The sequence below is a fragment of the Choristoneura fumiferana genome, chromosome 21, assembly GCF_025370935.1.
Source record: "Choristoneura fumiferana chromosome 21, NRCan_CFum_1, whole genome shotgun sequence".
Classification (NCBI taxonomy): Eukaryota; Metazoa; Arthropoda; class Insecta; order Lepidoptera; family Tortricidae; genus Choristoneura; species Choristoneura fumiferana.
In genome coordinates, this window is record NC_133492.1 from 10,163,875 (window position 1) to 10,190,531 (window position 26,657).

General features: G+C 36.8%; 1 protein-coding gene across 4 annotated transcripts in view; it reads left to right on the plus strand.

Moving 5' to 3' along the window:
- LOC141439746 (uncharacterized) overlaps nucleotides 1-26,657 on the plus strand; it is an 83,016-nt gene that overhangs the window by 52,847 nt on the left and 3,512 nt on the right. For 3 of the 4 annotated variants that reach the window (XM_074104113.1, XM_074104117.1, XM_074104116.1), the window contains 6 exons: nucleotides 17,176-17,330; nucleotides 19,918-20,021; nucleotides 23,184-23,381; nucleotides 23,816-23,951; nucleotides 24,876-25,045; nucleotides 26,158-26,286. In XM_074104113.1, the coding sequence (XP_073960214.1) occupies nucleotides 17,176-17,330; nucleotides 19,918-20,021; nucleotides 23,184-23,381; nucleotides 23,816-23,951; nucleotides 24,876-25,045; nucleotides 26,158-26,286 (892 nt within the window). The remainder of the gene's footprint in view (nucleotides 1-17,175; nucleotides 17,331-19,917; nucleotides 20,022-23,183; nucleotides 23,382-23,815; nucleotides 23,952-24,875; nucleotides 25,046-26,157; nucleotides 26,287-26,657) is intronic. The other variant, XM_074104115.1, reaches the window with a different exon arrangement.

The following is a 26,657-nucleotide window of genomic DNA, read 5'->3' on the forward strand; positions in this document are numbered from 1 at the left end:
TACTTGAATTACAAGGCGGTTTTTTACAAATTGAGGATAACGATTAAGCTAGCGTCGTTTGATAGTAAGTGATAACTTGTCCATAGACGCTAGCAATATCCGGGGGTTTGCAAAAGCTTCAAATTGCTCTCATATAGACTACGATGAAATGCTACTAATGCCTGTAATTCTTTCGGGTGCCTATTCTTTATTCCGTAACACAACAGTTTAAGCTTTGTTATTTTCATTAGCTTAAGATGTAGGTACCTATATATTTTAGGTATAAAAATATTATATGTCCTGCCTACTCAGGGTTTTGAACATCTCCATACCAAATTTTATCACGATCAGTTGAGTAATCTATGCGTGAAAGTGTTTGATACAAACAAAAAGACACATCAACTTTCGCATTTATAATAATAAATTGGTTCTTGTGTTTCTCTATGACGAGAAGTGCAAACGCCTCAGCAATTTAAGTGTTGAGCCGCAAAACTAGTTATATTTAACTAGTGTAGGTACATTTTTCTAAGAACGCTGTTGTAGATAAATATGCATATGCGCATCTTTGAAAACTGTTTAAAAATTGACGCTAACCCCAGCGTGGCGATTATCAAAAGCGACATCTCAATATGCTAATGCGATTTAACAACAAGATTCATAAATTTTAATCATCCGAGTGTTATTAGTGTTTACGGCGGTTAGTCGTTTCTAAGGATAAGATACCATTGTCCTAACCAAATTAATTCAGTACATATTTTCACTTCAGAGTTTGAACAAGGTTTATCGTGTGTAACGAGTATTATCTTAGTCAAAGATTATTCAGCGATTATCTACGCGACAAATCGGTGTTCGACTAATCAGTTGTGTTTATGGAGCTTGGTTGGCCAAACGTGGTGCGGTTGTGTACATACGATTAGGTAGACTGTTGAAAAAATGCTTACTTTGACAACGTACCGAGATGTTACTAGTGTTTGTGTGTATCCTGTGTAGTGCTAAAGCTCATTAAGATGGAGGCATATCAAGCACCGGAGGAACAGTCAGCCTGGGTGGTACTCAGAATGATGAATTATGTTTATGATGGAGTAAGGTACATGTTGACACTAATGGTTTTATATCATCATATTTCAAGCTCTTAACGCAACGGTATTTTCCGATTCAGTGATAGCAGAAAATAGGTGCTGATACTTCGAGTATTTGTGTCGATAAATACTAATAGAAAAAGAATTGGGTTTAGATCAAAGTGCTATTCACAATGATTCAGTACCTAAAGTCGTCATTATGATAGTGTAACATATGGCTAATAATTCAGCTTCTAGTTCTATCTACATGTACTCGTATGTACATATGTCTAAAATTCTAAATATGGGTCAAACAAAGACTGGAAACAGAGAATCTCGCTACACACCATTATTACTTCTCTTTAATGAAGCTCGTATCTCAAAACCGAAAAGTGAACTTCTGATTATGCTTCAAGGTTCATTTTGGTTTACATTTCGATTAGAAAAACGTGATTTTTTTCCAAGCAGTGACCACGATACATTGAAGTGCAGAAGTAATAAACGTTTATTTTAACTTACTATTTACGACAATGTGTGGTAATAACTAATAAGTTTCAACCACTCTATTATTCTCTATATTATATTATATTTATAGAGTCCTGGTACGGAGTTTTTACTCGTCCTTTCTGTTTTTATTCTTAGTTAGGTTCTTTATCGCAACAAACGCATCAATGTTCAAGTTTCAAGAATTTACGGAAACTACGTTTTGTTTAAGTATATAAAAATAATTTTACTCGAACACAACAATTTACGATAAAAATAAACAGTAGGTATTCTTGTTTGGGAAAACCACGTGGAATATTGAGTTAAAATGCAAAGCTGATAGATGCTTACAAAATATTTCTAGTTGTTTTATAGTTTATCTTTTTAAGATTAGTTTTTTGGAGTCTTTTTGTATTTTTTATTTGAACTCTAAATTTGTTACTTTTACGGTCATCTCGTGAAATCCAACGAAAATACAAACTGAAATATGGATACACAGAAAAAACCCAGAAAAAGAGACCAGCGCTGGGAATCGAACCCAGGTCCTCAGCATTCCGTGCTGCGTGCTATAACCCCTACATCACCTCTGGACAGGAGTCTAGACACAAATTTCTCCTAGCACACGTATCTCAGGTTGCTTTTTTCCTACTATGCTACTTGAGCAGCTGGTTTTTCTGTGCATCCATGTCTCAGTTTGTATTTTCGATATGGTTGTCACGGGATGACTTCGGAACTACCCGCTCACCAAATTAAAATTAATCAAATCAATTTAATTTTATTGCTTAATAGCGACATCTCTTGTCCGGGTGAGCGGTTAGTTCCGAAGGAGTGTTGACGTCTCTCGATGAGAGCTAAAACATAGATGTCGTTAGTGTCGCTGCTTAAGTGGCTAAGAAAAAAGCAGGCTGAAATGTGTGCTGCATGGGAGAAATTTGTGTCTAGACTCCTGTCCAGTCGTGATGTAGGGGTTATAGCACGCAGCACGGAATGTTGAGAACCTGGGTTCGATTCCCAGCGCTGGTTCCATGTTTGGGTTTTTTTCTGTGTATTCATGTTTCAGTTTGTATTTTCGTTTATCTTTTTAAGTAATTGGATTTAGGATATCAGCTGTAGATATGAACGTAAATATCTAACTCTACTTTTGTCATCAATTCATCGTTCCTTTATCAAGGTACCTACTCTGTACGTACATACTCTTTTCAATTGAAGTAATTTTGCTTTAAAGATTTAGCTCATCATTTAGGTCCATGACAGCGAGTTTTTCCAATGAGTCATGGCATGGTATGATTGCCATGAACCCAGAATTCACAGACCAAGGAATAAGATAAAAAAGTAATCTCATTTCTACAACTGCTTTGAAACCTTCCGTGACATAATAACCTATTAGGTTAAACCTAACCAACAAAAAAGTTGGAAAACCCCCGACTTTGTCACTTCAAAGTTCAATATCTCAAAAACGGCTGAACGGCGATCGCTAGAAAACCTACATTCAAATAAAAAAATCGCATTCAAGTCGATTCACCCGTTTAAGAGCTACGGTGCCACAGACAGATAAACAGACACACATAACGGTCAAACTTGTAACACCCCTCTTTTTGCGTCGGGGGTTAATAAAAAGGAACTGTATGCAATAGGTACTCATAAATTGCGATTTAGGGGTGTCAGTCAGCATCAACAAGACAAACACTAAAACTACAAAAAAACATTGCATACAACATGTCTTAAATTATACAACCTTGAAGAATATTATGTCATGTCATGTGTATATTCTGCTCCAAAATCCGAACAAGAAATGGGTGTTTTCCAAAAAAAGTGTACACGTGACGACACAAATAAAAAAATGTTGACTAATTTTAAAATTGGAGTGCTTATTTATTATTAGTGTTTAATTATTTATGCTTATGTTAATTATCTGTACTTTCCGAAAAATCTGTAATTTTACCGGAACTCTTTCTTTTTTTACCAAAACATAGCAATCAACTTTCATCACAGATTGTAAGACTCTGACAGTAATTTGGCCTATGGCGGCGCCCTAAATAGCATGATAATGTTGCCAGGATGTAGGATTTTGGCTGCAGAAGTCAAATTTGCCGTGACGCAACCGGACTTTCCGGTACATTCAATTTCTTTGGACAGTAAAAAGAGTGGTTTTTTAAATTATAGAGAGTATTTACGACTAAATAAAGCACGAATCCGGTATCTTGACTCATCATTTTATTTACGTGACCACATTAAATACTTGTAAAAAAAGAATCGAACTATATCAGACGTATTCCCAAATAATTAGTAGAAAGTGAAACAATAGTAGATTGTACAACAAGAGCATAAAACGAGTTTTTTTTACCCGAGATGTCCATATAGTGGATAGACACGTCAAGAAGAAAATAGGTTTAATGCTCGAGTTTTACACTTAACTTTTCACTTCGATGGCGAGGAAATGAAATAGCAACAGTGGAAACAATTGTTCACTAACTATGTAGGTAAGTACCTTCTATTGCTCATGCATTAGTATATAATTATATTTTTTAATTTTATTTACCTATTTCAATTGATTTGGTTGATTTTTAGTTTTATAAAAATTAAAAATTATTAAAAAAAAATGTACAAACTTCTTTGTTTGTGGCGGTTTACACCTGAATGCATTGGTCTTAGACGAAGATTTTATTTTATGCACTAGAGAATAAAAAGTATTTTTTTGTCGCCTAGATCTAGCATAAAAATACGATCTTTACGAGCATGAGAAGTGAAAAATCTTTGAAGCTGTGAGACGTTCAAATTTTCCCATGTACACTTGTTTTGAAAAACACCCAAATAGATATAAAGTAATAAAAGGACAACAAGCTACTTTTGCATAACAGTTGATAGATATTTTTTTTACATTTAAATATCTTAACTTGACTGGTTTGTTGACTACGAACGCGTTTCCAAGAATTTGCACGGATGTGACTAGCACACCTTATTTCGCCTTAAATATAAGTTATTGCTTTTGTATCATTCAGCTATCTCTAACGTCTTTTCTTCAAAATCCAATAAATTGTCAAATTGTTTGTTTGTTTATACTCTTTATTGTACAGTACAAAAAAGAAATACAAAAAAGTTCTAAGTTCAAAGGAGGACTTATCCCTAAAGGGATCTCTGCCAGTAAGCAAACCTTTCAAATTGTCTTGAATCATACAGGTGATTTATCTATATCGGCATGTATAAAAGTATTTACTCGTAATTACTTCGAATAAAAAAACATATAGGATGATTTATTGAATCAGGCGTTACTTTGCGAAGGTCCATATCATTGAACTAAAAAAAAATCCTTGCTCACCCGCGACCTTGCGATAGCTAAGCTTATGCAAAATATGCGTGTTCATGCAGTTCCTCCACCTCCACCATACATATATATTTTAGTTCATACATATAGGATGCTTTGTTCTTTAAGGTTTTCTTTTAATGTTTGCAGTTCAATACTGGAATTGGTTAACTTGTAAATAAATATGAAAAAGTAGATTTAAATTACCTAAAGGTGAATAAACTAATATCAAAGCGTTTATCAACGCAAATGTAATATTAATATGTGTAACTGGCACTTTTTTTTGTAAACATAGTATAAAGTAACAAAAATGAGGTTATCTCAAGATTGAATTTGAATACTGTATACACGTGTGTATTTATAAACTGTAGGTACAGTATCCAAGAGACATTGACGTCAATTGCTATTTTGCGATGAGTGCTTTAATATTCATAAGGATACACACAGTATCTCATTCGTTCGAAACGATTCAGTTCAGTATAGTAAAATGTCCTTGCGGTATCACTTATTTCTTGATTGACGGCATGTTAGTACCTAAATACCTACGAGCACAATGCTCGTAGCTAAATACGAACTACATAAATAGTATATTATTTATTACAGTAAAATTCAGCGTTTTTGATAGAAAATACCTCTTCCATTACAGATTACAGGTCCTGTCTATATTTACTTCGAATTTTTAGAAATAGTTTTATGTAATATCATATAAAAGTAAAAATACTTTTGATTCGATGTAAAAACTGAACTTTGTTCTTTTGATTCCTTAAATTTATTGGTTTAAAACAGTAAATTAACTCGTTTTCTAGTTGGTAAGCGCTCCTCGCGCAAAGTGAAGCTCTATGTAGGTACTTTAGATTAGAGTAAATGGAATGCGCACTGTCCAATCTTTTTATGTTTCACGTCACGTGTGAAACGTGGTAAATACAGATGATGCTCCCATTTGTCCAATCAACGTAGATAGTATGTATTGATGTCCCTGCCCGCGCCAGCCGTACCTCGATCTTCGTTCCGTGCGATTCAATCATCACAACCAAGGTCGATTCTTGCACCAGTGGCTTTAATACCTACATTAGTCACACTGACAGCGGCATAGCTATTAACTCCTTCGATTACAAATGAATTTTTGCTATCAAACCGAGTTTCATCAGCAGGGTGATAAAATTCAGCATCTGGGTATTCTAGACGTGTTACATTTTTAGTCGCATAAATTTGTATTAGTAACGATTTTATAATAACATTAGGTAACGTTTACCCGGCCATTGTTCCGGCAGACCATACCGCTTGTTTATAAACGATGGTGGTTAGCTTCATTACAAAACATAATTGTAGCGTTCAGTGTACTCTCGCCGGGCGGTCCGACCGCACTGTACCGTTTCCCAGCAGCCTGCGAGTGAATGGGACTCGGATCATCGCGTTTTCCTCCAATTATAACATTGTGATCCGTTCTTTACTTTCCTATAGCTTCATTATTGTCGATCTCGCTGTAAGTAAGGATCCCGTTTCTCTTCCAATCAGGTTTATTTTAAAACTTTAGTTTCGTTACTCGTATAAGTACATTAGAACGTGGGTCGGTGGACTCGGTTATTTAGTTCAACTAGTTTTTAACAAGGTCGTCTGGTATCAGTTGCATAAACTTTCATAGAAGATTTAAGGCCTGTTTCACCACTCATTGATAAATTCTATGTGACAGAGAGCGATGCCGTCTCTGTTTACTTTGTCCAAATAAACAGAGACTGCATTATATTTATCTGTCTCATAAAATTTATAAATGAGTGGTGAAACAAGCCCCTACTGTTGTAAAAACATCGCGATATTCGCGATTATGCATTTTGGTTCCTGTTTTGGTTGGCCTGTTGCTATCTTATCGCATGGCGATAAATTGTTTCGAAGTCGATATGCGTATCAATATAGTTAGTTACCTACATTGATAGATGTGTGTAAATACCTACGTTTCTATTGGTTACAACAGTTATTCTCGCGACCGCGGACGGGACACAACCTCTTGTGTCGGCTTTATTTGCAATTGGTGCAAAATTTGCGATCTCGGTGCGTCAGTTATTAACAGTGTTGCCTCGTTTTTTGACGTTCCATTCCATTCATATTAATATGAGACCAAGCTAAAGCAAGGCAAGAAAAAATTGAAAATATGGTAATAAAAATATGTTCACTTATTGTTAAAATAGTTTTATCATTCATAATCGATACATTTCCTTTATAAGTTAGCTATACCGTACTCAGATTACAAATTAATGGTTACTTTGAAGCGTTCTTAAACCATACAGTCAGTTTTTGCCCTTATGCATTAGCTGTATCACTAAAATCCTTAGATTAATGGTACAAGGTCGCAATCAAGTCGGACTGGTTTTACAACCTGTATAGAGTCGATTCTACCACAAATGACAGAATTTACTTAAATATCTAACATTGGAGGTTAGTATAGTACTAACCTCCAAGAGGCAAGTGTCAGTTTAATTTTATAGTTTCGATAACACAAATGTTATCTGCTTACAAACTAAACATCGCTAGCAACCTTTCATTGAATTTTAATTTGATTATGGACGCTAACGTAAACTATTCGTAATTAGTTTACATCTAAAATTTAATGTCAGATTGAGGTTAAACATTTATTCTTTTAGTCGACAAAATACGGCGTGATGATTAATCCCTATTGTACCATTTTTAAAAACACCAACAACCTATCTATTGAAACATATATAAGAAAGTTGTTTTCATAATGAAAGTCATAGGCGTACAATATCTATTATTGTTAAATATTTTGCAAGCTAGATCCTCGTTTCTTCGCTCGGATAAGGACCGTTACGTAATTGTATAAATTTTATGGTGACTTGATATTGTACTAGCGGTTGCTCGTTCGTTTACCCATCTCTGCGATTAAATACTACCGAATCAGCGCTCGATGCAGTGGGCCCGTGATCGTTTCAATGATACCACGTAGTTTTCAATAACCCCTTTTCTTCCAATCTAGCAAAGTTGGCATTTAATTATATGCATCATATGATATGATGATATCCACATCATTGTGGTTGAAACTGTCATCGAATAGAAAGTGATCTACATTATAGGTATACTCATGTTTAACTTTCAAAGTAGTACCGGTGCTATGAACTCTAATATTTTAATACTGTCTTCAGTAAGCAGTTTTTGTGAGTTTATTGTTTTACTTTTTTTATCGTCAAAGTTTCAGTGATATTTGCAAAGTCATGAAATAGATATCTATCGTAATCTTCACACCTGTGTGTTACTAATTTTGTGTCATAATGATTATTGATAGTTCAGATTTCGCATCAAACTGTGCTCTAAAGAGAAAGTTAAATTATAGGTTCATTAAAAATTACTTGTGGTCTAAAAAACAACTCTATTAATTTTCTTTCTAGAACGTGCATATTAAATTAGTTAGGATTTATATTTTCAATATTAAACTACATTGGTAATTTCTACAGAAGCGACTTGTAGTAAATATTGTTGAATTTTTGATTCACAATTACTGACTCTATTTTCAATATACATAATTTTACGACAAATAGATTTAATTTTCGTATTAAGCCATGTCCCTATCTTTGTTAAACAGTTTTAAGCTTATCACTCATTTATATTTTGTTTCTAGTTTAAATTTTCCTTCATCATGAACTGTCCTAATCCGTAAATACTAATCAAGTGAAGAATGGTTGATAACGCGTCTTTCGAGTACTCGGACAAATCCAGTGGGGAGAGCGGCCACAGTGAAAATAGGTAAGAGTATTATCAACATTATTTAACACCCTGCCCATGGGGTGCCCCCAATGTGGGATATTGTAGCTTTATTCAGGAGTCCGTGCTTCCATTATCCACAACTTCGAACTGTCCCCAAAGAGGAAGCACACTTGGACGTGTGACCACAGGTGTGACTTTGTCAATTAATTTTGTATGGGGACAGTGAACGTGTTAAATGCATGTTCCGTTCACGTAGCTATTGGTTAAGTTTGATTTGTTGGTATGAAATAGAATTTTGGGACCTCTCGAAGACATAATATAGAGCAGCGACGTTTTTAGTATACTTAGATTAATACATATTATGGATGTTGATTTACTGACAACTTTTGCCTTGCAAACTCACATTTTCACGCCTATCTCCTACAAAAAATTGCCTATTCGTTGTATCCTGTCAAGACACCGTCATATATCATTCAAAACAGACACCCTATTCATCCTTATATAAAATTGGCGGCTCACGAACTTCGACACAAATCGACTAACGGACCCCTATATGGGACACAAGATTATGTGCATATGTAGATTTATCAATAGTCTATCAACCATCCCGTATTTCGCATAATCAAGCAGCCCGTTGCAGCACCAAAGTCGACTCCGACCCTATTCGAAATTCCCTTTTTGGCCCAGAATGCTAAGTCCGTAGCGCACTGTTATCTTATTCGTGCTATTAAAATTCAATAACTTGCGTAGCTACCACCGTCATACAATGTTTTATGTATTTAGACGACCTCTTCTCCGTATAGTGGTGAATATGGAGTCTTTTAGAACACCGTTTGCGGCGGGTCCCATATCTGAATATTGCATAAAACCTGACGCAGACCCGGTTTTCGGCCAGTTGCGTTCAAGTGGGTTTCCAGTTCGGTTCGTGTGTCGCTCTATTTGTAATGATAATGGGGGTGTTCCTACTGAAAAGGTGTGTTTCTTTGTAAATATAATCTCCGTGTTATCTTATCTTTATCTCCGTGTTATCTGTATAAATGTATTTCATTGAGACGTGTATATTCCGTTATTTATTTCTAAGTGATAAATTTGTGATTCTGTTACTTGAAAACACTTGAAATAAAGTAATCATGCAGTAGCACACAGATGAGTACGTGTCTTTTTTATGGTAATCTGTTTATAGGTTAGGTACCTACATCTGTTTTTTTACAAACATCAAACTTTATTCAACTTTCTTCTCAATTAAGCGCCTTTTTGGATTGCCTAAGCTAAGCTGTATATTACAATTATAAGAGTGTCAATTGAGCAATATTTTCATCATTTATTGTGCACAACACTATTTCAAAATAAGTTTCATCTGAATACAATAAGAGACAACAGTAGAGAACAATACATCTCGGTAGCTGAACTCTTTCAGTTGAAATAATGTGCAATCAGTATCGTCTGTACAGTCGCCAGCATTAATATTTGCCAGAGCGCAGCGTGCAAAAATATCTGACATGTCCTACTACTGGCCCTAGTCGGAGTCATATCAGGTATTTAGGCACGCATTGTTGTGTCAGATATTGGCGCTGGTGATTATACCATTATCACTAGCCCGGTTCCTTCTTATTTGTTTGTAAGTTGAGCTCATCTAGCGCTGTCGTACTTTCATAACCATAATAATATCAATCGCTCATTGTGTTCGTGTATCACGGTACCGGTGCTCTGTAAACATGAACTGGACTTATGGATACAAGGTGTTTTTAAATTAATCCCGAATAATTCAGCATAACGTTTGAGTTAGTTTAAATGTTTTTCCATTAAAAAAAATCATCCAAAATTAGATGCCGTATTGGATTCGGCAAGAAAGAATTTAGGACTGTGGAATTTGGTTAGGGGACTAATAATAATTCTAACTAACTGTTCTGTCTGTTCACTGTTACTTTCTTGTCAAATGTAAATGTCAGTGTCAAACGACATTTTTTTTTGATTTTTTTATATATTTATTTAAACAATGAATTTTTACATAAAAATAAAAATACATAAAATTAACTAAAACGGGCTTCCTCTTCCAAAGGAAGCGCAGCGCGGGGCATTGTACCCAAGACGCTGGCGGCGTTGCCTCGTTGCACTGCGAGGCTCAGTCTTAGGGCGAAGAAAAAGCCTGCTCTTTGGTCGCCAGATACGCCGATTAGTTATGCGATATGCCGTATTTGAACATCGATCAATGTATGAAATATATAAAAAAATTAAATCATAATAAAAAAAAAACCTGAGTAGGGGTGCTCCGTCCAACTAAGTTAATCACTTGCTGAAATTATAGGGTACCAAACATAAGTCGTCTTTTAAGAAAATACGATTAAAAGTAAAAACTAGCGAAACAGTCAATATGTTTGAGTAGTAGCCACTTAAATAGTTAGCAAGCAATTTTCAATAAATTCACATAGTTATCACTCCTGCCTGCCTGGTCATCAAGTTATCAACATGTTAGAACGATTATAGTGGTGATTAAAACGCTCCCGGGTTGAGTGAGTGCTCTCTCGTGCGCGACTATTATGGCTCTATTTCTTCCATTCCTCGTTAATGCGATACAGTTAACGATGCAAAAAGGTCCAAAGGATTTTTACTATACCTTGACTAGCTTGTGCGTAATACTCGGTGTCGGCACTTTAAAAGAAGAACTTGATAAGGACAACAGTTTCCCTGCGACAGGGTCCCACCGAGTGTCACGTACGAACTTGTCAAGGTATAGTTTAAATAACTATAAGAAAACTAGTTTTTCTTTATTATTTCTTATAATATCGGAATCATTATTTTACTTGTTTAATTTGGAGCAGCCCGTGTAACAGCTATAAGTCTCGGTCAACAAACATGACTTACATTTGCAAAGGTTTGCTTTCATGAAGAGTGTCTCGATTACAATGGCAGTAGGTATATTGAATATCGACGAGACAGCTCTAGTCTAGTCTAACGAATAATTTCTGGCTAATATATCAGATATTATGCGCTTCCGCCCGACCACGTTCGGACAATTCCAACCACTCCCGTGGACCTTAAACGTATTTATTACTGCTATACCTACTTTGGATTATTTTGACAGAACGTAGAGTAAATAATAAAAAGAAATAGTTCCGTGTGTATTTCTTTCCACAATCGGACGTTATAGTTTTGCAACCCTGAACACTTTTTTTTTTTGATTTTGGGACTAGTTTCAGTAACATCAAAAGCGAAATTAAAGAATAACATGATAATGCTTTGGAACATTTTTGATAAACTACGTCCAATCGATGTCGCCAGTTTTTATTTAGCCTCCCCTGCTCTCAATGTGCTGTGCACACGTTTTTTCTTTTTTGCGTAGGTTTTAGTTAGATTACGATACATACGAATCTAATGTTTGAACCGCCATCTCTGCAATAGTCCATTTTTTTAACAGTTATCTTCGTTACCGACTAACCTGTTTTTTTAAAATAATATGACTTTTTAGACATTTACGCGTTTGTATTTTGAAGCTCGCGTAACATTTCTATTCCTCATATATGTGCCAGAACGTTTTCTTTGCAAAATATCTTACATTGTAGCTTACAAAGTCTTAGATTGGCCGCAAAGGCGTCTTGTCGATGGTACTACAACTACAACACAACGTTTTGTATCATCTCCGGTTTATCGTTTCGTTGGTGAGGTTGCCAATTCCGTTAGATAAAGATGCGTTATTTTATCGATAGGTAGTTGGCCAAAAATCAGGAAGTGTATATGTTATGGACAAAGTGATTAACAAGGGCATTATGTATAATGCCCGGGCATTATGAATAATGACAAGCTATACCGGGCAAAGTGATAACAATTATCTAAACAGTATTTATCACATTGTCCGGGCATTATGAATAATGATAATACTACATGATCGTTGGGCAATTTGATTACAACTGATTCTTGGCTAGCTGAAGTCTAATTTATTCTATCGGAAAGTTAGGTGCGACGACGAGCGCAGCGAGGAGGAGCGTGTTAGGTTCAACTGCGACCAAAACAAGAACGAGCCGAGCGAGCGAAGCGTGCGTGCCGCGGCAGCGGCCGGCGAGTGCCAGAATAAAATTCTACTATTAAGATAACTTACTTTACAGATTATTTTTAGATTGATAGATGTTTAAAGATCTTTTAAAGATTCATTAAATTTTACGTAAAAATATAAAAATAGTAATGGGTCATTTTTTTTTATTACTTTGCCCAATAGGGGATAGACATTATGTATAATGCCCGGGCAATGTAATTAATTGAATAGTTTTTATCAAATTGCTATCTTATATTGGTCATTATTTATAATGCCCGGGATTATGAATAATGACCAATTTATCACTTGGTCCACAACATATACCTATACGCAAATTTTGATTTAAGAAATGATTCTGTACAATTTTATTTTAAAATTTATTTTTGTCTCCTGAGAAAGTAGCTAACACGAACACAGTGGAATTTTCTATCTCATAGACTAATCGCATTGGTTTTATAACTGTATAGGTAGAGTCAATCACGATGACGCGTGCCGTGGTTCTTATTATAATGTCATTAATGTCTAATTTTGTCAAAATCACGCGTCTTCGTGGCTGGCACTAGGTATAATAGACAGACGATATTGAGTTTTTTTTTGCACGTAGTTATGCGAATATAAACTCAAGTTCAGTCAGGTTATCTAACAAATTTATTCTTATTTACGTCGTAATACAGGTAATCAGTAACTGAAACAAAGAAATATTTTTATCACAAAATAAAATTGATAAACCACCAACCGGAAAACTGAACGTACTTAAAATCTTTAAAGACTGATTCATTATCATCCTTAATTCCATCCTACTAATAAACTCCGTCCGTCTATCTGTTACCTCAGTCTATCTGTTACTTCAGTCTTGAATCGCTACTATAAAACACCTCATATGGTAAACGTACTCGTCACTCTAGTACCAATAGTTGGCATCTTTAATCCTATGTCATTAGTAATAAAGCTGACAGCAGTGTCGTTTATTGGGCATTAGCGTGTCACGCACTCGGAGATTTACCTTATAAAATTAAAAAAACTAAAACCAATTAAGCAAAAGCAAGGACATAGTGACCTCGGTCCTTAAGGCGACTCAATTTAAAAAAAACCGCTGAATCGTTTCAGATGAAATTTGGTAAAATGATAGTTTGAGACGCTGGGAAGGATATAATAATATTTTTATACCGAAAAATGGCATTGTCCTCGCCGGATGGCGATAAGTGAATTATTTTCCGACGAAGTTGCGGTTTAAAGCTAATATCCAATAATAGGTACTTACCTACCCATAATTTATTTTCCTATTGTGAAATAAAATATTTTACACGTTTAATCAATCCATGTCACTTGCCGATTGTTTCTTTGCAAGTGACCGTGCCACTTGAGTTTATGTTATATACGGGCAAATTGAAAGAACAATTGACTTGAAATACAGGTTATATCAATCAGACGCGGCCATGCCACGCCTGCAAAGGTCGCGCAATATATCACATAGCTAGAGCTTACCTGCGGTAACATTCAGAATGTAATTAAGTAACATTATGCTTTTATTCTACTTAAAAAAATAATTTTGCATCCTTACTTCCTTACTGATCTTTTAAATGTGAATGCTGTCTATCTATGTCTATTTGGTATGGAGATAATTTGGGACCCGAGGAAGGTGATGGACAGTTTTTTCCCTGAAAATAGCATAATTCCCCCGAGATAGTGCTAATTAAGCGAATGCTTGGCAGACGAAGTCGCGGGCAAAAGCTGGTATAATCAATAAAAGGGTTTAAAAGGTATTTTTTTTCTTTATATTGTTTAGACTAATGTATAGTTTATTTTAATATCTTAAGTAGATATTTTTTGTTTTAATTTTTTTTATTGTTTTTGTTTTATCGTTGATGTGGTTTTTTCGAAGCTTTTAATGTTTTAATAAAATAAAATTATAAAAACTAAATTAAATTTATAAAAGGGTTTATTGATATCGTTTTAGCTATAGAATAGACGTCGTCTAATCTTTACACAAACACCAATTATTAACTAATCTTTAGACATAAAATATAAAGGAGTAACATAGCCTAATTGACTGACAGACACCGCACAGCACAGCCTAAACCTACAGAGCTTAAAACTTGAAATTTGTCAGATAATTCTTGAGGATCATAGATGTGATGAGATAGAGAGCTAGCCAGTTTTTATTCTTCAATCTAAATAAAAGTATATTTTTTGACGTCTCTTTGATGAAAATGCCAAAAAAGGGCATTATATCAAATTAAAGTGTATCTAATTAAGTGCATTCAACATTGCTTTCTGAATTTAATTCTAATTCTTAAGCTATCGTTTTGTTGCGTATTTGTATTGGAACATGTTTAATTCGGTCTGTTGCTAACTTATGGGTCCTATCTAATATTCTAAGTTGAAGGTTGCTTTACCGAGTTGAGAGTCAAGGCAAGGACGAACATCTTATGAATATGTTACTACCCGGGAACGACCTATTTCTATTTCCATGTAGTCTTTAGCATGTCTCCGAATAGTTTTGATGCCTGTGGACACCATTTCATTGTTGTAGATTTGCCTACCTAAATTGTTTTTTATATGTTTTGCAGTTAATATATTCCTTCTCAGATTGTTTTAGATTCAACTTTGCCTTGAGTGCGTAATTGATTGACTATTCAAAATTTCTGACTATCTCACTCTCACTCACTCAAAAAATCTCACGAGCATTTCGCGTACTTACTATACACACCTACAGGTACATATCCTGGGATATCACCACTTAGCCACATCCGACATTCACGCCTTTTGTAGGTCCCATCTTGTCACTTAAAAGTTTTAAGTAAAATGTCTGAAGGAGTAATTTAGCCAGCCTGCGAGCTTTCTCCATAACTCGAATTTTTTTACTCCCTAAGTATATCTGCTATAGGTATAATCTTAAACTAGCGTTTTAAAACGGGCCCTTGAAAATACGCCAACTAGTTACACCATGAACGTACAAGAGTGGGATACAAGTTGACGTCAAATCGCCTAGACTCTTAGAGTTTTCATCATCATGTCAGCCGAAAGACGTCCACTGCTGGACATAGGCCTCCCCCAAGGCTCTCCACTCAGACCGGTCTTGTGCTTTCCGCATCCACCGCGATCCCGCGATCTTAACCAAGTCGTTGCTCCATCTTGTTGAAGGCCTACCGACAGCTCGTCTCCCGGTCCGCGGACGCCATTCGAGAACCTTCTGGCCCCATCGGCCATCAGTCCTGCGAGCAATGTGTCCCGCCCACTGCCACTTTAGTTTCGCAATTCTTCGGGCTATGTCGGTAACCTTAGTTCTACTGCGGATATCATCATTTCTAATTCTATCCCGCAGAGAAACCCCGAGCATAGCCATCTCCATAGCCCTCTGAGTGACTTTGAGTTTTCTCATGAGGCCCATCGTTAGCGCCCACGTCTCAGATCCGTATGTCATCACTGGCACTTAGTTTTACGCTGGTAGATAATTGATTGATTACGGAAGTTCATATCACATATAACCTTATTACCTTGTTTCTCGGCTTACACGTGAACGTTCCACGTGTATTAGAGGAGCAACAAGATATAATACTTCAACGCTCGTAAAAATCTATTCCCAACCATTCTCAGCAGCTAACTGTTCTACCGACTAAACGGGCCGGTGTTCTGCCCACTATTGCGCTGACCTCGACCACAGTTCAATTGTTGATTTTGTCTTTCGTCATGCCGCCACAATTAGTATCTGACTGTGTCGAAGAATATAAAAGCGATAAATGACACTGAACGTTGCTGTCAAGGTTCGCCTTCGCCGAATTTTGATCTTTATAGAATACTACTTAGGTAGGTACTACAGTCAAGAATTTTAAGGTCCGCCTATTCTTGAAAATGTCAAAGATAACTAGACACTCTACCATTTTCGGATTGTGTAACAAATATGCTTGCTTTGCGTATCTACTCTGTTATTCTAAGTACACCTTTTATTTTCCTATGAAACTTCGATATGTCATTTGTTGACTTTGTCGTCGAATTTAGATTTAAGGGCTGTTTCACAACCCATTGATTAATTTTATTTGACGGATAAATGTGATGCCGTCTCCGTCTATTCGAACAAAACAAACAGAGACTGCATCACATTTATCCGTCAAATAAATTAATCAACGGATGGTGAAACAGAGGGTTAATATTACTATCTAAACTAATATTTCCTTTTGTTTAAATACTGATATAACAAAGGTAACTTAGCTTAATGTCCAGAGGAATTATCAATTTTAAGGCATTATCTAACAGGTTCTTGTTCCTGGACATTTAAACCACTTAATCACTTAACGCTCAGTCTGCTATAACCTACGCTTACCTAAACATACGCTTCCTTTATATTACGCTACAACTCTTTAGCCTTGATGTACCTCATCCAAGCGAAGCCAAGAGTCCTCAGCAGGGCGTCTCATACTACACTTGACCAAACGCGGTATCCACTCCAGAAATGGTCGGCTCCAGCCTCCAACTATTGTCATAGGTCACTAGAATGCAAGTTCTCCCGCATTTCCACTGTTATTCTGCCAGTGCTGACCCTTTGAGCACTACTTTGCACAACACAGATTGGCACCAACACTTATTTTTCACTTACAAATGTTTTCCTTTGTCTCCAGGCACGCAGTAAAACCTCTGTCAGGCTCAGCACCATCGGTGCGAGCTTCCCAAAATGCCGTGGAGACGACGGAAGGCAAGCAACCGAGCAAATCTCGCCAAAAAAAGTTCCAGAGACATTTTCCACAAGTCGGCCCTGAGGAGCGGGTGCTCAATTGTAAGTAACTACTTAAATACAGCACATGCTTTCATCATACCTAGCTTCAGAACACATACACCCAAGGAGAGTGGAACGACTAGCGTGTAACATCCGCTCTACACTTTGCCCAATAAATAATAGCTTTGTCAAATGCAAGAAACCCAGTTATACGTTAGCGTGGAATGGAAATATGACGGACGAATATAAACCGGACCTCGTCACAAAACGAAGGTTACTTTAAACGGTTCATATTCAGACATACTTAAAACACAAATGAGAATCAGCAATGAAAATGGACTTAATAAATAAATGATTTGGAACGATTAGATTAACATCACTACCTAACAGCTTGAAATTGCCGCCTCGTAGCGTAGGTATTTTGTGTGCAATATTATATGAGGAAACCCACAGTAACCTTACCAGACGAAATTTGTATTAGTTTTTCTATATCTGCCTCGTTGACCGCTGACCATTTTCTAGTAATGTCACCTCTACCAAAATTGATGATGGATTCCAAAATGGGGCATGCAAATGTATTAACAAAGCTAACTGACCTTTATTGGTTTCAGTGAAACCATAATAATAAATAAATATCATGGGACACTTGTCAACAATTGACCTAGTCCCAAACTAAGCAAAGCTTGTACTATGGATACTAGGCAACGGATAAACATACTTATATAGTCACAGTCATATCTATTTATTCCATTGACACAAATAAATTATGCACTAGAACAAGTCTTAATACATACGAGTATTGCAAAATACCTACAGTTAACAAAGGGAACAAATAAATTATTTAAATTACAAAATTGGCATAGAATAAAACGAAATATGTACCTAATCTTAATTTGATGTCAAATAATAATAATTAAAATTGTAAAATATAAAAATAATAACATTAATTTAATTGGCAGATATGTCCATTTCTATACACTATTTATTTCTGATTAAATATGTTCTGTCAAAATAGTCTTTAATATTATACAGAGCCTCTTGAGTCAACTTCTTTTTATAGATAAATACATACACAAATACATATGAAACATCCAAGTCCCGAGAACAAACATTCGTATTATTCATACAAATGGGTCCATATTGACTCTCAAAAAATGCTTATTCCTATTTTTTATTTTACTACCGATTTGTGTTCATAATAATCACTTTATATATTTTTTTCTCATGCTTGTTTCGTTCATATTTTTTTATTACTAATTTCGGAATTCATAACAGTGTTCATATTTTTTTTACTCATATTGTCATTACAAAGAACATATTATCTCAATTTATAATGTCGTTTTTTATAATTTTTTCCTTCATCACAGACAAATATCATAATTTTCTTATTAATAATGGAGTAATAGAAACATTTGAACTCATAATTTTGTTTTTCACAATTTACATTACATTACATTTTAGTATTATAATAATGTTTTTGAATGTAACGCACCAGAAAAATATTTTTCCATATAAAAGTTTGGGACACTTGAATGGTGTATATTTTCTGTAACTTGGTAGGTATTTCTTTGGGTTAAAACTTCGCAAAAAAAAAACACATACCTCTACATATTATTACGATGCCCGCTTGTTAATTCCATTGGAGCTTCTTTGCGCCTTAATAGTGTTGTTTTTGCGCAGATTCAACTCAAAGAGGTACCTACCTAAGTTCAAATTAAACATTCAAATTGACGCCAACACGCCAGAGTAGGTGTAAAAATAAAATATTAAAAATAAAGCCACTTTATTCGTAGTATCACTTTGACGTAAAACACTTCAATGAGGCAAAAATGTTGTAGAAAAATATTATGTAGTTCGTTAAATTGTCATTGGTTTTCTATTCCTTAGAGCGTGCGAGTCTTATTACTGAGCCTACGCTGTCCGTCTGTCTGCCACAGACCTGTACATCAAGAAACGAAATTGACAGCTGAAATTTACAAATAATATGACAGCTGAGATTTGTACTTGTGCCGTTACAACTACAAAAAATAAAAAAAATACTTTAGTTTTAAAATTAATGGCCCCGTAGAGTAGAAGAAACGTTTTATTTTTGTTTTCGTTATATATCTATATTATTTATACATACAAACTCTGATTCAAAATAATAATAGAGATAAATTTATTGCAAACCAACATATGTTAGAAACCGGTCAAGGGTGGATCGGTATTAGGAAAAAAAAAACTTTGAATTTTGTCTGTCAGCGGCTGCTACTTTATCAACTTAAACAAGTAGCCAATTTGGTTTTAACTTTCATTTTCTTAGAAATACTATGAAGCACAAACTCATTGCTAGCTTCCTTTTAGAACGGAACCCCTAATGAATGTGTGAGTCCGGTTTTTAATTAAAAAATAAGCGCGAAATTAACTCTTGTTTTCGTAAACAAAGCAAAATGTGATACAAAGTATTTTTTTAATAAAGTAGTTTATTAATAAAGTATTAGTAAAGGTTTTAGCGCGCCTTCCCTTTCTCTAGCGATACTTTAAAGAGGGACGGCGCGCTAAGACCGCACGGTTAGTCGCATAGTACGTACGTAGCCTTAGCGGGATTTTTTCCTCGTGGCGCGCGTGCGCGTGGCATTTCAATGAAATATTTGCTTTATCTTTCCAGATTACTCATGCGCGCTGGTCGGCGATCTCCTGCTGCAAGGCCACCTCTATATCACGAAGAACTACTTTGCTTTCTACTCCAATGTCTTCGGATATGTGACCAAGGTTAGTAGCGTTACAGGTTACAGGAGACGAGCGATTAGCTTAGCTAAGAATGGTTAGCTCCGTCTCGCTTAGCCGTCTCATTAAAACAGTGACAGGTTTAGTCATAATAACTGATTGATTCAGCGTTACTTTGCGGAGGTTTATATCAATGAACTAAACTACTTTATCTTGGTCTTCTGCTAAAGTAGCGCGCCACAGCTATTTATATGTATGTTATGCAGATCCCACCCAACTCCACTTGCATGTCAAATAATAACAATGTCATACAGGCCCAACTGTTACTAACATCCCTAGAAACACTGACACGTTTCAAACTATATCTCTGTAGGTACACTTAAATTAGTTTGCTAATGTCGTTCGGATGGGAACTCGAAACAAAAGATTGGGTTTATTTTTCTTTCTCATTTAAATCTTCAGGAAAAAACAAAGAAAACCGATGAGTCCCAAGCGACATTAACATTCTGGTTGTACTGTACGTTCTAAATAACTGCCACTCTGGCACGAATACTATCAAAGACGCTTAGATATTTCTAGCGAGAAGTTTCGCTGTCAACGCTTGTGACTTGCGTCCACAGCGGCCTTTCATTTTATACGTATTTCCCTCTCCTAAATTGATATACAGTACGATTACTTGGAGTTAACACTTGACAGATGGGCGTGCCGTCAGTCAATTTTCAACTTTGACGTCATACAAATAAAATAGTTTTTACATAATCTGTAAACGTGGGTAGCGGTATACTAAAAATGGCTTTATTGAATGGCTTTGTATGACGTCAAAGTTGAAAATTGACTGAAGGCACGCCCATCTGTCAAGTGTTAACTCGAATTAATCAAACTGTACATAATTATATATAGTTCTGTTGTATATATTCAACGCATTTACGTGCAAACTCGATATACGTGTTGGAAAATTTTCGTGGCCCGAGGTTGATTATTTTAGAAGTAAATATTTATGAGCTCTTAGTAGTAGATTGGTCGTAAATATTTGCGCGGAACAAAATAATCATCAATTTAATTGGTACCTATACACTTTAATTAAACGACATTTTTTATATAATTTAAACGGAATTCTTTGTCGGCTCAGTTTGTTTTCGGTCAGTTCCGGTCATTTTACAAATACTTAATAAGACGTTCGTAAATACTTCAACCGTTTCTAGCTTTCATAACACGGAAAACCTACAGAGTACTTCACGTTTTCAACATTTGGCTTTAAAATAATTACTAAAAGCGCACCCGCAAAATTTTGACTGTTTTTCATAAAATAAACTATTAAATGCAATGCCACGCAATGCAATACTATGCAATGCTATGTCACGTGACGTCATGTCATGTCACGAATAAATGTTTTCTTCTTTCTTTCAAACAGTTATTTTGAATTTGTACAAAATCAATAGTGCACGAGTCCACCTCGCGTTTTACAGTTTCTCTAGCTTCCGTTTTAGTATAACTGTGTTTTTTAAGTACGTTGACACAAATGCAACCACAAGGATACCTATAGTACAATATTGTACATAGTCAAGTAAGCGCATCAATTCTAACTATACCTACTTATTTTAAAGCCCTGTAAGTGCATTGACGCGTAAAACATGCTTATACAGCTTTTTAACTACTGGTGTAACTGGGTCATTGAGGTTCAGTTTGGGCGTAATCCGATTTTAGGGCTTAGTCAGCTCACGTGTATTTTACCTAATAGTTATAAATTAGATTATGATTGCGAAAATAATACTTTTGTGAGTTTAGAACTAGTATGTTGTTCGCAACTTTGTTTGAATCCTGCGCATGGGAGTACCCAGGGGGGCAGGGGAGGGTAGCTGCCCCCTCCTGGAAATTGTAAAATTTACTTAAACAATTTATTTTACGTTAAATTTTGGAAAACCCTCGGAAACCGCAAACAAGTGTGTATGACAAAACAAGCGCGGGGATCCGACCTAAAAAAATGCGACCCCTGTCACAAATGTGGGCTAAAACTGGGTACACCCTTGATCCTGCGGAGAGCGCTTTTCCCAGTATAAAAAGTAGTCGGTTCCTATGTGAATCAGGGATATTCTAGCTTCTTACTTTACATGTACAGGCAATCACACATGGTCTTACAACAAAAAATAACTAGGTACTTATTAGAATTTGTTAGGACACCCGCCTCGTGTGCGGGTAGTTCTACGAGTGTTTCAACCGTTATCAGTTTCCTGCCGCATATATTGAAGCAATGAGAGACAGTAAGCCTTCCATTCTACCTGAGTCATTCATCTTACAGACTGGCTAAAACCAAAAAGTCGTTTCTGGGAAATTGCATGCGTTTTTATAATAAAATTCCAAAAAATATTACCAATGAAACTGATACAAAATTCAGATCTATTGTCCAGAAGACATTATCTAAGGCGTATTATAAAGTTAATGATTATATCATGGTCAGGGATATTTGGAAATAATTCCGATCCGCATTGCATTTCGCATTGGCATCCCTTACTTCAAATAGCGAACCTATGTGTGTTAAAAATAAAGTTGTGATAAATACTTGTGATGTATAATATCATTAATAATACTGTAAATCTGTTTAAAAAAAATACTTCGTTGAGTTTCTTGCCGGATTCTTCTCAACAGAGGTTTTTCCGAACCGGTGGTAGCTTTTTTTTGACATTCATAAGTGCTTGTAACTTTTGGCTTTGTTACTCATTTCTTCAGTATAAGCGTCAGTGCCCTTAGTGTAAGTTTTCGGTCAAAAAATACGTCTCGATCGCGTTCGCGTTAAAATCTCAATTTGTATGGAAACACGAACATTTCCATATAAATTGAGATTTTAACGCGAACGCGATCGAGACGTATTTTGTAACCGAAAACTTACACTAAGGGTACAGGAAATTGATAGCGGTTGAAACGCTCGTAAACCCATGTCTCAAATCACCGTCACAAAGTCAAAGTCAAAATATCTTTATTCAATTTAGGCTATAACAAGCACTTATGAATGTCAAAAAAATCTATCACCGGTTCGGAAAAGCCTCTGTTGAGAAGAATCCGGCAAGAAACTCAGCGAGGTATATTTTTTTTAAACAGATTTACAATACGTATATTATTAAACACATTCCGAAAACCCTCATTTAGGGCGGTCTCTAAAGGCGAATTTGTATATTTGAGATTTTGCTTAATAGTATCGCGATTTCCTTCCAGCTCCTAATACCAACGACTTCAGTGCTCCGCATAACGAAAGAGAAGGTGGCCCGAATAATCCCGAACGCGGTCGGGGTGTGCACGCGAGACGAGCGGCACGTGTTCGGGTCGCTGCTGTCGCGAGATTCCACGTACAAGCTGATGACGCACGTGTGGAAGGCGGCGAGGGGGCCCGAGCTGACCGTGCCTAAGCCTCAGGTGATAATGACGGACTTTAAAAAAAAAACCATTGCCATAGAGTAATACGATTTACCGGATATTTTTTTTAAATTTTACATGTGAACTCTTGTCAGCCTTATTTCGTTAAGCAAGGGTACCTTATTGCTTATAAAAACAAATAACCTTTAGAAGAAAATACTTAGTAGCAAATAGTAAAGTAAAGTAAAAGTAAAGCACATAGTATTAGTTTAGCAAATAATAGCTGTGAGAAGTCTCGAAATTATTACATTAGTTATTTTTCGGTTGCTTGGTCGAATTCCCCGGTGGTCTAGTTGGTAGGTCTACCCCAAACTTGTCCATCAATCCCTTACTTCATGGCCTCTGCAGTATTGTGCTATTCGTTGAGCAAGCGTTTTACTAATTTAAAAAAAAACTTACTGCAAATACTCAATTGTTCTTGTTTTACCATCCAGGATCTGCGAGCGTCGGAAGTTGAACTGGATGCGTCGGAGTATTCTCCTGAAGAGGACAGCAGTAGTGCGGGAGGCGACCACCACGACGCGCCCGCGCCGCCCGCGCGCCGCGAGCCCGACGCTATCATCACTGCAGGTCTGTATCATTGAATACGGTATTTGACAACTCCTGATTTTGTCATATCTTAATATTATTATGAAAATATAGATATACAGATAGTGTTTAGCTAAGAGAAAATTTAAATCAGTTGAAAATTGGATTTAGTGATTTTTTGAAAAATCTATATACCTGTCTCTTTCTCAAACGCTTTTCTCTCTGCAGCAAGTATGGCGGTACTGGCGTGTGACGTCACATGCCAGTATGTCTTTCTCTGTCTAATCTTGAATTTCAAACCTTTGTAACTTAGTTATTTGTAAAGGTAGCTTAAAATTGTTTTTCTATTCGAAAACAGGCATTGTGTAGTTTTAATTTATAAAACATACTTATATAAAATAGTCAAATACCGTATTGTTATTTGTTTGTTTTGTGATAAATATTTTTTTTTCCTCGTAGTGATCGTGAAAAGCACAATGTTTAGTCTCCCCTTCGGGTCGGCTTTCAAAATAACTCGTTCATCTATTGCTTACTTTTTAGCCTCTACAACAATGTACTATTAAATGAAAGATTTCGAAAAAAAATGTTGAACATCGGTAAGGACGCCATACGCCATTTTGTTTTATTGACATTTCATGTATGTCATTCGATTCGATATGCCATGCCATCGGCTTGCTTGGAAATATTTCCGTTATTGTGAAAATTTCGTTACGTTATTATTTGTTGTTATCCTTTTTGTCGTTTTCAGGCCTAAAGTTATGACAACAAAGTCCAAAAGTTATCACTTTTAAAGTTATCATATTTTCATTCCGCGTCTACACAAGGTTATAGCGACAAATATGTATCGGCATAATTATTTCTATGCCTATTTTTTTGCTATGTTTGGTTCTGATAACATTTTCAGTTGTCAATCTAGTTCGCCTAATTTTGGACTCGAGTATAGGTCGATTAACTTATTATTATTAGTGTTGGTTGCAGCGGGCGCGGCGGTGATCCAGCCGGCGCTGCTGACGGGTGCGGCGCCGCCGCGGCGCGCCGCTCGCTGGGGCCGCGCGCTGCTGCTGCTGCTGCTGCTGGCTCTAGCGTGCTCGGCCGCCACGCTCGCCTACAGGCTGCACCACGCCTCCCACCACCAGGTAACTTTACTAGTGTCTGTTGCTGGCCTATACACGTCCCACTGGCATCTGGTACCTCTCAGAATGTCTTGGGCTGTAGTTATGAGTAAACTTGGTCTGTAGTCTTAGGGCTTGTTTCACCACTTGTCGACTACTTGGTGACGGATATCAGTGATGCCGTCTCTGTTTGTTTTGTCCGAAGAAACAAAGACGGCATTACCTGACACGCGGCGCCTGGCGGTATTATCTGACACTTAAAAGTTAGTCGACAAGTGGTGAAACAGGCCCTTAGACTGTAATTTAGTGCTCATCTTCAGAGCAACACAACCGTTCACCATGCTACCAGATGTTAGACTAACGGTTGAACGGTGAACGGTTTTTGTTGCTCTGGTTGAGTTCGAAACGCGATAGTGTAGTATGGTGGTGGTGGTGATAGATGGGATTGTGTGATTTGCGTGTGTTCTTACAGTGTGGTAGTTGGAAAACTGCGTGATCGTACATTGTATAAACGTAGCTATGATAAGGTCGCGGTTGAGCAAAGTAATTGTTTTAGTTCATTTAGGATTATGTAGTTCGCGAACGAAGTAGGTCGTGAGAACGCTCCCGCAAACGAACTAGTGTCTATAGCGACTCCTGCCGTCATCTAGTCAGCAAATATAGAAACTCCAAATCTTACATCGCGCCACTGAAGTTTCTCAACTCTTCCTTCGAACCTCTGCTCCCAGGCATAACATCCTGCGCCTGGAGAGAGATCTCTCTATCGTTGCCTCTCCCCACATTGGTGACTCACAGATGCAGGTTACCGAAAGACTGAAGAAGAAGTTCAGTCCATCATCCTGGTCAAAATGACGACAGAATTACCGTGTACCCTCGCAGATTGACGGTTGATTCAGACTGAATATTTTCATTAATATTCGCCAATCCGATGTAAATGACAGAAAACCAGAATGACTGAGTGAAGTGACGCCAGAATGAGCGTAGTCAAAAGCTCATGTTATTTTCAGTGATGCAAGTCCAAGTTCGAACACATGACTCTCCGAACCACGCCATCGAACCACGTCTTCGAGGACTTTTTTGTCATGTATGTAATTTGTTTTCAAAAATATTTTGGCTAACATTAAACCTGTTTGCAGGATGAGTGGTCACACCTCTCAGGCGAGCAGCTGTATGGAGAATTGATCCGGGTGCGCGCGAGGTTACACGGCCGCGCCGCCTCAGAACTGCACGCGTTTCTTACCACCAACCTACTGCTGCTTACTAAGGTAACCATCTGAAACCAACCTTGTATTTTCTTCATCATCATATCAGCCGTAGGACGTCCACTGTTGGGCATAGGCCTCCCGCATAGACAGGTCCAGTTGCTTCGGTTGGAAGCGGCCTGCATCCACCGTGAACCCGCGGCTTTAACCAAGTCGTCCTTTCATCTCGATGGTGAACGTTCTACGCTGCGCTTGCCGATCCGGGCCTCCATTCGAGAACTTTTCGACTTCAACGGCCATCTGTTCTCCGTACTATATGGTCTGCCTATTGCCACTTCAACGAGCTAATTCGCTTGGCTATGTCGGTATTGTCTTCATTTAACATAAAATCACATTAGGATGGCTAACGTTGGTGTGCGTCGTTTAATGATCTG